The sequence below is a fragment of the Arachis ipaensis genome, chromosome B07, assembly GCF_000816755.2.
Source record: "Arachis ipaensis cultivar K30076 chromosome B07, Araip1.1, whole genome shotgun sequence".
Taxonomy (NCBI): domain Eukaryota; kingdom Viridiplantae; phylum Streptophyta; class Magnoliopsida; order Fabales; family Fabaceae; genus Arachis; species Arachis ipaensis.
The window spans coordinates 11,954,580-11,966,998 of record NC_029791.2 but is presented as its reverse complement, the minus strand read 5'-3'; the positions used below and the strand labels follow the sequence as shown (position 1 = coordinate 11,966,998).

The 12,419-nt window shown below is 40.0% G+C and overlaps 1 protein-coding gene across 1 annotated transcript; it reads left to right on the top strand.

Annotated features, from left to right (window-relative positions):
* On the top strand, window positions 3,382-5,123 carry LOC107606598 (protein FAR1-RELATED SEQUENCE 9-like). The gene is made up of 2 exons (XM_016308642.1): window positions 3,382-4,491; window positions 5,031-5,123. The coding sequence occupies exons 1-2, from the start codon at window positions 3,382-3,384 to the stop codon at window positions 5,121-5,123; spliced, it is 1,203 nt and encodes a 400-aa protein (XP_016164128.1).

Sequence of the window (12,419 nt, the reverse complement as noted above, 5' to 3'; positions counted from 1 at the left end):
GCCATTGCTTTTACAAATTATTATTTTTTTATAATTATTTTTTATTTAATTTTTAAAAATAAATTATAAATAATTAATAATTTATTTTATTCAAAATAAATAAAAAAAATCATAATAGAATGGCATTTCCATTTGTGATTTTAAGATTTGCTATTATAATCTTTTTATTTTTCCGGTTTTAAGTAAAATAAATTATACCTTTAACTTTACTTTTAAAGTGTAATGCTTCTAATGATATTTCAAGTAAGCACAAAATTGTTATGCATGTTCGAACAGGATAATTATTAGGAAACTTTTCCAATGATCCAGTCCACTTTTTTGGATCTTTGATGATCCATGTACGGTCCGGTCACGTTTTTTTATTTTGTCCTGTAGCTAAATGTGAAATTTCGAGAATGTCCCTGAACAAAGGCAAAAATGACGACAGGTGAAGTGATCAGCTCAAAGGAAAAATGAAGCCGAGTAGCCCCTCAGCTAGCTGATTTAAGAGTGCTTGGGCTGAAATACGCTGTCGTCTTGGAAAACCCCAGATGTCCTAATCTGATATTGTGCTTTCACCCATGGAGGCCGTCCTCATCGCTCATCGTTTGTGTTGTTTGTGTATGTACTTAAAGTGACTGTGGCCTTCAACTTCTGGATCCCTGATAACGGCGGAGGTTGGAATCGAAGTAAACGGTCATCGCGGCGGAGGCATTGTTTATCTCACCCGCCCGATCGCAGGAGTTGGCACCATAGATCGCGGCTCGTGTTAATAACACGAGGTTGACATCGCGCAATTTTGTTCGTCGACGCGGTGGTCCCATCGCCCTGTGTAAGTCTGTCGACGGGTGAGACTCATTCTGCCAATTTCCGTTTTGTTTTCAATTTAATTTCTCCATCGTGACATTGTCGTTGAAAGTTTAACCTGTCTCTGAAATCATGGATTTTTTACTACTCTAATTTGATGTTGTTGTTGTTCTTGAAAATTATGAAAAATATTATATGATCTTGTTGAAAATTTGTGTGATGTGTTAGTGTTGGTTTAACCGCATTGTTGATCTAATGAGATGATTGAGCATAAATTGTGTTCTAAAAAAAGTAGAGGTAATTGAGTTTGTTGCTTAATCCCGTGACAAACCGTCGAATTTGCTGCTCCAAAGAATGCGTTATTCCGCTTTGTTTTTTTCTGAAAAAGCCTTTGGTATTTATTTTGTTACAAATTGCTTTGTCCCTGTATTGGTAGCAATTAGGAGGTAATGGTGAATGTGTTTGCTTCTTTGTGTCGTAGGTGTAATGCATGTCGTATTTTTGGAAGTTTGTGTATGTAGTAGGCAAGTGGAGGCTGTGAGGATGTTGGAAGCATGTTGGATAGTAGATGAGGTGGTAAAGTAACGGTTTTTGATCTATGTAAGTGGCATATTTTTTCATTGGTCGGGTGAGACAGTTTTGAGGCGGGCAAGTTGATTATAGTAACTGTGGCAAAGAAGTTTATGCAATCCCTAGTTTATTGTTTGTTTTAGTTTGACAGGTTTGTCTTTCAGGTAACAATGGCATCAAGTAGCAAGTTTTGCAAGGATGCGTGTATGTGGAATGAGCCTCTTGCGGACAACTGGATGGAGGGCAAGACTGGTGTGTCGAATCCACAGGTACGACGGGTATACGTGCCAATCTGTATTTATAGTGTGTGAGTGGGATCGAATTGGATGGGAATGGTCTGTTACACCATTTCGGTGGTATTGTTCATGGAGTTGGTTGCATTCTTAACAGGTGTGAGGGTTATGTTATGAGAAGTTATATTCTATGTGGTGACTATGATGTGACGAGTGTGATGCGTAGAAGAAATGCTAGATTTGTGTTTTGTTGTTAAGTTAGCCGCGGCGGTAGTATTTGTTAAGTTTTCATTTTTGAAGTTTCCCATTTTAAAAAAATATGCACCACTTGCATCTGTGATAATGAGCCTAGAGAAGAAAATCCTTTATTAAATAGATTGGCATGGACATGTGTAGTGGCCAACCATTATGATGATTGGATAAACTGTATGTTAAATTATAACATGATAATGTTTATTAAATGAAATTAATAATCCTGAAAGGAGTTTTTCAGTTCAAGTTATCAGGGTTGAATTAATAACCATATTTGCGCGTATGAACATTGCATCTGCAAAGTATACATTGAGACTAATTGAAAATGCAAGGCTTTGATGTTATCTAGTTTTAATATGCATCGATATGCAATATTTAAACAGAACGCATTCCACATAATGCCAGTTGGTAGCGAAATGTTTGTGTTATTCTTTCAGGACACAATGTATGATACGAGAGTGGAGGAAGATGCTGAGTTATCCGATTGGGAGGGAAGGGGGGCTTCAATGTTGCCCCTTTTTTTGGGTTTGGATGGGTTGCAAGCAGAAGATGTTCTTGAAATGGAGTTTTCTTCACCTCAGGAGGCAAGCGGCTTCTATAACAATTACAGCCGACTAAAGGGTTTTGCATCAAGGCGAGGCAAGACGGTTAGAAACACTGCCGGAGAGATAGTGCGATACACGTTCGTTTGTAATAGGCAGGGATTTCGAGAGAAGAAATGGTTGGAAAAGGTTGATCGCAAAAGGGAGCATAAGGTTGTAACCCGATGCGGATGCATGGCGGAGATGAGGATAAAGCGGAAAGAGGGTAGTGGGAGGTGGTATGTGTCGCGTTTTGTCGAGGAGCATAACCACGAACTTGCGTATGGGAAGCTTGTTGATTATCTGCGGTCACACAGGAAGATATCTGAGGTAGAAGTTGCTCAGCTAACAAGCATGAGGGAGATTGGGATTAGCATACCTAAGATTTATGAGTCATTCGCAGCACAACTAGGGGGCTTTAATCTGGTAACATTCACAAAACAAGATATGTATAATGAGATACGGAAACAGAGAGGTCTGCAAGGCGGAGACGTAAGTGCAGCTATTAGTTACTTGGAAGGTCTGGCACGCATCCATGGGAAAATGTTTTGGCGGTACAAGTTGGGGTCAGGGCAACAGCTATGCAACTTGTTTTGGAGCGATGGTCGTTGTCAGGAAGATTATGGGATATTCGGCGATGTGCTAGCATTCGACGCTACTTATGGCCGCAACAAGTACAACCTACCCGTTGTAGTCTTTTCCGGAGTAAACCACCACAACCAGACATGCGTATTGGAACAGCAATGGTCTCATGCGAATCGCAGGAGTCATATATTTGGGTTCTTTGCCGGTTTTTGGAATGCATGTAAGGTAAGGCACCGCATTCCGTCATCACGGATGGCGACCCGGCCATGCGGATAGCAATCCAGTCTATTTTTCCAGACGCACATCATCGGTTGTGTGCCTGGCATCTGCTGAGAAACGCGACTGCTAACATAAGCGACCCGAGATTCACACAAATGTTTAGACACTGCATGCTGGCAGATATTGAAATCGAGGAGTTCGAAGCGCATTGGGAATCAATGGTCAATGAGTGCGGTGTTAGGGAGGTTGAGTGGGTTAAGGAGTTGTACGCTAAAAAGCACGCTTGGGCAACCGCATACATTCGTGGTAGATTTTTTGCTGGAGTACGGACAACCTCTAGGTGCGAGTCACTACATGCCAAACTAGGGAGGTTTGTTGAGAGCAGGTACGGGGTGTTAGAATTTGTCAGAAATTTTCAAAGGTGTGTGAACTTTCTTCGTGACACCGAGGACGAGCTAGACTTTCGTTCATGGTACGGAACACCTGTGCTACAAACAGAGTTTGTTGAGCTGGAAAAGTCTGGATGGAGTATGTTCACCCGCGAAATGTTTCTCAGATTCCGGGATAGCCTGAAACGATGTGTTCGTGTTAGAATATGCGAATTTAATGACAGTGAGAACCCTCATGCATATACTCTCCAGAAGTATCGGAGGCCTGAGATGAATTGGAAGGTATATAGGGACCATATCTCGAACACATTTAGTTGCACCTGCATGCGTATGGAGTCGTTTGGCTTTCCTTGTGTGCATATCCTTTCCGTGTGTGTAAGTCTAGACTTGGTGGAAATCCCTGAAAGCCTTGTCCTCCGTAGATGGTCTAAGGCAGCCAAATTGGAGATCCATAACCAATGTGTTGAGCAACATACTGCTGACCCAAGTGTGACCTATAGGACACGATTGGGTGCTTTCTCCCAGCTGTATAAGCGTTTAGGGCGCGTTGCTTGCATGAGTGATGAAGACTTCAAATTTTACTCAAAGAAGCTTCTGAGCGATGCTCTGTTCCTTGAAATAAAGTACGGCTTAAGACCATCAACGGATGATATCACAACAGCAAATGATTGCGGGGTGAAGGACCCTATTCGTGTCAGAACAAAAGGCACGGGTCGGATGAGCCAAGCAGGCGGTTCTGCGTCGAAAACAAAAAGAAAGTGCAGCACATGCGGGAAGCTAGGGCACCGGAGGACTAGATACCCCAACGGAGCCGCGCAAGCGCCAACGAGGAACAATGAATCACATGGTGGAAGAAATAAACGCAAGCGATCAAAGGTTAGCACCTAAGTTATTCCTGCATGGACTATTTAGTATGCGTCGTGACCAATAAAACTAACTCTATCCAGCGGTTCAATATTAATGGCATTTAAATCTTTGAACTAAACTAAATGCTGTTTTGTAGTAGCAGTAGTTATTTCATTATTATGTGCCTCACTATTCTTTGGTAAAAAATTTATAAAATAAGTCATGTGGGTCAATAAAATACAGTTAGTCATTAATGCACGCAGGCCATTCTTAATGTGTTAATTTTTTGATACCCACTGAACTGTATGTTAACATGTTACTTGTATTGCCGGTATATGCTATGGTGTTGACGATGGGGAAGAAGCAGTGCTAGTTGTAACGAAATTAAACTCACAGCATACTACTGGAGATTTTATTAAGGCAGAATCTTTCCCAATTGGTTATTCTAATTATTGTGTGCATGAGCATGATTTAGCCACTACAATGATCATGCTGCAAGGAGATCCGTTATCATTGCATAATGTTGGTGTTAACAGGTGTGTTGTTTGACGTTCTTGTTAATGCAACAGGTACCCGTCGTTGTCCCAGATAATTGTCAGGCTGAAAATGCATGTCAAGCTGGAAGCGACAAATGGGAGCACTTTTCGCTTGCAGACCCATGACGACGGTCGACTTAGTTCTGAGCTGTTATTCCAAGTATGACGTTACGGAGAACATGTTAGCCTGAAACCGATTTTTAACTGAGTTCTTATGTTTGCATATAGCAATACTGTTAATCAAAAACTGATAACTCTAATTTCTATGTTATTTAATGGCTACAATGTTAGATTCTGCTCCTACTTCCTTTTATTGGTTAGAACACAAGATCCCTTGTGCATTCGAATTATCAATTCCATTATGGACGGGATTATGCCGATTAGTGGGATTTTACGTGCAGTTACCCAATGATTTTGACGCTCTGCGTTGAGAAGTGATGCATGAAGCTATTGATTTAGGTAATGTAACCCGTTATGTTTTCCCACACTGCAGCAAAAGTGACATAAATCGTGCATGAAGTTCAACCCCTCTCACCCATTTGGGTTGATTGATATTTATATCTTCAAGGTCATAACTGGTAATCCGTTTCAGATGGGGTCATTTGTCCAGTAACCTCTTGATCGGTGTTTCATTGGTCCACGAATACACAGATCCAGATTCTTAATTTTAATTAAATGTATTTAAACGTCTATTACAAAACAATTCATTAAAACTATTCATTGAATTAATATATTATAATATTACAATTTTTTTCTTTCCGGAAAAAAATACATAATCTTAATTATTATTTTAATTGGTTTCAAAAATTTAGATTTGTAATATTCAAAAATATTGTTGCCCCCTCAATAGCTTGTGTATTGTGCTAGGATTCTTCATTGTTGTTACATTACATAAGTGTTTATAGTTTCAAAGCAATGAAATTGAAAGCTAACATTTTGATGTCTTCATGCGAACAAAAGATCTTTCATCTAACATAGGTTGAATTTAATTGATTATTTTGTTAAACAAAATAAGCTATCGTTATTTATAGTTAAGGAATCTATATTGTTTCCTAGATATTCTTGATATAATGAATAGTCCTAAGTTTGCCGTCTTCCAAAAATGAACGAGTGGAAATTTTATAATTTTGGACACACAAGTTTTAGGTTCTAACACAATAAACAAATTCTTATGAAATAACGAATCACTTTACAATTTATAATTACAACTAAAATTCATTTCCAAACTATTTTTATGATTTTCATTTCATACCATACCATAATATTGCTGCACAGTGGATATAGCAACAATTAGATATCATTCCAATACCTTAGCTCAATTATCATGACCAAAATCAAGTGAAAGATTTTATCCCTTTTCTTGTTCAATCACCATGTAACAAACGGATAACGGGGACAACTCCTGCTATTACTTTTACACTAGCTAGAACTTCATTCATTAATAAATTTCATATGCTTGACATAGTTTTCCTAGCAAAAGCAGTCAGCCATATATGCCACGAAGGGCAACGAAATTGCCACAACCTGGGTACAAATACGATTTGGCCATATACCCCCTTTCCTTTCAATGACAGTTGGCGTTACTTGGGGGTGTGGATATTGTGCTCTAGTCTGTCGACAGGACCACTAGTATCCACACACAAAAGTAGCCATCATACACATATAGAAGCAGACATACATATACCACACAATACCAAATAGCAGTTAACGAAACAACTAATACGATTTCTACTAAGATCACAGTTTCCGGCTAGTTAATAAACGCTAATCTATAACAAAATGCACTAGAGTTGTGTCTTATGCCCACAGTTGGAAAGGTTTTCATTCCTTCAGTCGAATAAGCTTCCTCCACGCTGCATCTGCCTTCGAGACCACTGTTGCCCTCACCTCGTTACACTCCAAGAGGACAATCTTTGTTGCGGTCTTCATCCTTAATTTCAGCCGGTCCATCTGCTTGTAACCAACATAAACGGTAAAATTGCATCTACTTCTTCATTAAATAGACAACATGGTTAGATAATGGATGACGAACCTGCCAAGGAAGGTTGGAAACTTTGAATTTGCCCTCTGTTTGGATCCAGTTCAAAATCCACAGACATGAATCGTTGCTGCAAATTCGAAACATGGCATTTCAATGACAAATCGCTTCGGGTTGGACAGAAGAGACGTTAAGAATAAAGAATTACCATTCAGGGTAACTTGGGACTCCATTGGGATACTTAATTGGTCCCCAAGTGGTCGGATCAGCACTAACATGGGAAAAGCTCAGTATGTTAATCTCCAGCTTGAAAAACTGGCCGAGCATTAGTAGCTGCATGCAAGAAAAGCAGAGTAGTCACATCTCACGGAAGGATAACCGCAATCAGAGCTGTAAAACTTATAGACTATTGCAGTGGGGTAAAATGTTGTGCAAATTCTATTACACTAACAATGGTTTGCATGTTGCCTTGCCTCCGATCCCTGTGCTCCGGAGCTCTTGTCACATCTAGGCAGTACACCCTCCCATGCTTAACGTCCACCACCATCAGGTACCACGTGTATGTTACTTTGCACACCGGGACGAAAACCTGTCAACATAGTTACATGAATGATAGGTTATAACTTAAATGAAAAAGGTGCAAATGTGGAGTTCAACGTTAAGCTAACAACATGTTCGAGACGACTAGTTGGCGGCATCCATCTGTTCATGTATTTTCTTCTTATGACGTCGAATGGCCTCATAGCTAGGACGTCATCGGCAAAGACGGAAGGTGTGTACCAAACACGGGGTGGCAGAACGCAGCAGGCTCGCATGGACGCACTCATAAGGATTATGTTCATAATCTGTGCACAAAGGAAAACAAATGTTTCAGCGTTCTCATCTACATCATATTTCTAATATTAACGGCACCTTCGGTTTAAACTCACGTCAACATTGGGCGTATAAACCGGCGATAAGGAGTGGAATCCTGCTCTTGGGACTTCCAATGTTGAGAACTTGTACAGGATTTCCCTGGTATTTAGGCAAACAACATTCATATCCATTACAGCCTTCTCTACGAATAAATATTAGGGACATTGTAAACGTGTTAATAACAACAAATTATCCCTACAAATATTGATCATTTTTCCCATAAATGTAAGCGGCGATCTTGCATTCGTCAAGTGTCAGGTCCATGTGAACGGTCGGCCTAAAAACCATTTGGAATCCCTTAAGAAAAATCAATTCAATGTTAGTTATTCACTGGAAATATGGTACTAATAAATTAAATGCGTAACGAGTTATATATTATGCATTCAATGGTTGGGAGTCTTGCCAGTGGAATTAATAGCACAGGAGACTCCATTACGTTAACCATTCCATACAGTTTGAATGCACTCCCACCCCCTATCGAAGAAACAATAACATTCGTCAGGCTATTCTGCTGAGTGGTTGCGAGCTTCGTATAGTCCGGCTGTTCTTCCCCGATGATATGGTTAGAATCGATTGGCTCCAACTTTGGAATTTTTAGTGGAATGCCGCATGTTTCTGGCAGAGAGAACATCTCACATACTTTTGTTGTGTACTCAAGCTTAGACATGTTGGGTAGGTCCCTGTAAATCTGCACAGCAGAGGTGTCATTTATTAGTCATTTATTTAAAAGACAAACGAAGGCTGTTAGTGAAGCTATGAAGGCTGTTACTAACTTTTTCACACACTCCGTCAACTGAGTCATCTGTAATGGTCCCAGAGTGGGTGGTCCTTTTAGGCACACCAGAGCACCAGTACTATGCAAGTGTTCTTTTTGGGTGGCCTGAACTGTTCACGCCCTCGCTAGGGCGAGGAGTTGAACATGCCTCGTCTATGATGAGGTCGTCATCAAATCCAAGAGAGTTGGGCACGATTATGTCTAGGGAGGAAATAACATTCGACATGGCCAGCGCCTTTCCTTTCTCCAAACTTTTCAGTGTTTCTCCTGGTGTCCCAATATCGTTATTAACTGCTGCTATACTTTGCCTTTGCCCCATTATGTTGGTTTCACCACCGAGGTAACCATCAGTTGGCATTGTCGCGGCAGCTGTGGATGGTATAATGGCTGCTGCAGTTGGACTCCCCCGTTGAGTGGTTAGTAGTGACTGGATCTCAGTAACGGACTTCCCTGTGTGGTAAATAGGTCGCTCCAGTGCCGACATGCGATCCTCCAAAGCAACTGTCCTAGCATCGATCTTCTGCGTACTCAGTTAACACACCACAAAAACACAAACAACAAAGAATATCACATACGAATACCACTCATGAAGCTAACCATCATGTTAGAACGGGTCAAAGGTTGGATTGGTGAGACATGGTGACGTGGAAAAAATTTGTTACTACGATTAAACAATAGACATAAAAAAGTCTGGACGATAAAGGGATCACCACATGTACAGTAAGACAGGGCATGTGAAACATTGGTTAAGAAAGGTACTGCCTTTGTTCCAAACCCAGGCACATTTCATTAATCTCTCTTGGTTCATAGTCTGATTAATGTTTCTTGAAAAAATCAATTGGCTCACGTACCTCGAGCAGCTTCACTGCGAGCAGCAGTAGACCATCATGTTGGGGCTTCGGATCTTCAGTTAGGTTTTCTCCCAGACCACCATTAGGGCTCTGCACCAAAAATGTAGTTAGAAAAACATAATAACCATATGGCGTTTCGAACAAAGATAAGAGGCTAGAACAATAAAGGGAAGTCTCATTCGTACCACGTTCATCGTTAGCTCTAGATTAAGCGTCGACGTTCCATCTGCGATCGATACGCTTTGAAGGTTTCCCATATCAATCGTGGGTACAACACTAGAAGTGAAGGTGAAAATTGTTAGTAAATTAACCAAACTGCACGAACAGTAACAAATACAATATTTTGACAACCGGATTAGGCCTAAGAAGGCCTGGGATTGTAAAGACCCACAGCGGAGAAGCAACATAGACGAAACAAAATGTAACTTACGCATCATTGGTGTCATGCTCCTGGGAATCTTCTTGCTGATGCTCATGGTCCTCCATTCCCGCCATTTGCTGTTTGAGGGTAACGTCTGCCTTTGGTAATTGGTTGGAGTACCTGGGTTAGGCGTCCTTTTGCTTGTGTGTTCCTCTCTTGCTTCAGCTAAGATTTGCTTTTATAGGGTTCCCATGAGTGAAGAGTGGGTGCCAACATTGATTGATGTGACCCTATCAGGTTGACCCATCTAGTCCTGTGCTACCCACCCTGTGACAATCTTTGTGGAAATACTCCTTGTTGTACACTAATAGACTCCTTGAATCACTTGCATTTGTAAAGAAAATGAACAGTCTTGCCTTTTACGGGTTGGCATTTCCAGAGGGTGGATGACACACTAATAAACCCTCCTTTAGTAGCACGAACAGTAGTTTTGATTGTGGTTCGGTTTGGGTTGGGTGCATTTTTTTAACAAAAATTCCGATCCGATCCGATCCAATTTGATGCGGTTTGGAATGGATCGGATTTGAGGTTTTCGTAAATTACATAACTTAAACCAACGTAACTAGTCTCAAGAACAAATTTTAAATAATTAACAATTGCATAAAGTAATGTTAATTATCGATAATTCGATAAATGCAACGACATAAATGATTCCATATTTGTAATAACTGGACCGTATGGCCGTATTCGGCCGGGAAACCGCAGAACCTTTGGACTGCTCGGTTCGTATGAATCTTCTATTATACTAATTATCCAAACCGATTAAACCGGGCCAGCACGATACAAAACCTAATAAACCGGCCCGTTCTATGGTGCTTCCAATATCCAAATATGCATACAGGGGTTGTTTTGAACCCTTGTCTGCTTGGGAGGTTCGAATAAGTAACGCAACCATGCTCGGATATTTAGTTGTGATTCTATATGATAATAAATCTATATACTATACAACACAACTGCTTTATATCGTGAGTTCGTGACCCAGTAAGCCAGTTACCTGATCGGTTAGATAACAGGTTCAGTTATGACAACTATGGGAGGAACATTACATCAAAGCGACTCGATTCACAATTAAGGAGTTCAGTGGGGTTTAGGGTGCGGTCGGGGTTCTTTTCAGTTTTAACCCTTAATTGGTGGGCAATCCGCTCCAAGCCAACACAATAACCCTTTTATATCTTACTGGAAAAGACCAAAAACCCTAAACATATATATCATATTTCTACACTAACAACGATGCATTACTAATAATTTGTTTGCATTTGCCGTGGTTTAGTGTTGAACATAATTGGTGTTTAACATCTTCAAATCATACATCTATTTGTGCTCCTTGCTAACTTTACTTTTTGTTGACAACGGTTGTGCGAACCGAAACGTCAAACACTTTGGGTAAATTTAGTTAATAAGTCCAGAAGGTCAAATGTGTCTGACCGGCGTTGAATAGTATTGACCGGTCTCCTCCGAGTTTGACCGGCTCGCACAGGTTTGTTCCCTATTGCAGTTAGCTAATCGGACCGGCCTGGCTATGGCCGGCGGATTCCGTGGAACCGTCCGAGCATGATTTAATCGGCTAACAATGAAGCTAAAAGTGTTGATCATTTTCCCATGCATGTTGGAGTTTTCCTCAAATTGTTCCTAACTGTTTAAAAATTAATAGAGCAAGCAATATTTATTACACAGGATACGTACTTGTTTACTCAGAGAATGACAAATTGGAAATAATATAACGTTGCGTGTAATTCTCGCTTGACGGAATCGATGTTTAGGTAAATTGTTTTTAATGTTATTGTTCTTATGTTATTAAATTAAATCTAAATTTGAGTTTGAATTTGATACCCGTTACAGAAATGGTACAATCACATTTAACTATTTTAGTTGCGTTAATGACAACTGCGCTTATGGGTGGAAACAGGTTGGGCCAGGCCATACATTGCTCTTAACAGGCAAGGCTTGTTATACAGTTGAATGGACTGGCCCTGGCCTGTTAACGTATTAAAGCTTTTAAAAGTTCCTGGGCCTGTGCCTATTTTATAACAGCGCAGAACAGTCCGGGCCAAGCACATGCCAGTCCGCATGCCCCTGGCGGGCAGGCTGGCATTTTCCAACCCTATTATTTTTTCGCTCTCCTGATAGATAAATTTCCATTTTATCTAAATTATTATCCAACTTAGTATATGTACCTTTTACAAGGTTAGACTTTATATTTGCTTCCGTTATAGTAAGGAATATAACATTTGTTTCGATTAAGATACAGTCAATGCCCTATTTGAAATATTAGAACAATTAGTCCGACTAAGTATCCTTTAAAAGTGGTCCTTTAATCAGCAATTAGTTACAATAATTTAAAATTTATTTAAAAGAAATATATCTAAATAGATTTAGTGTCCTGCTAAAATTATACATACAACCATAAGATAAAGTAAATAAAACTGATATTGAAAATTTGAAAATATAAAAATCAAAATTCAAAAAATATAGTTCAGTTTTA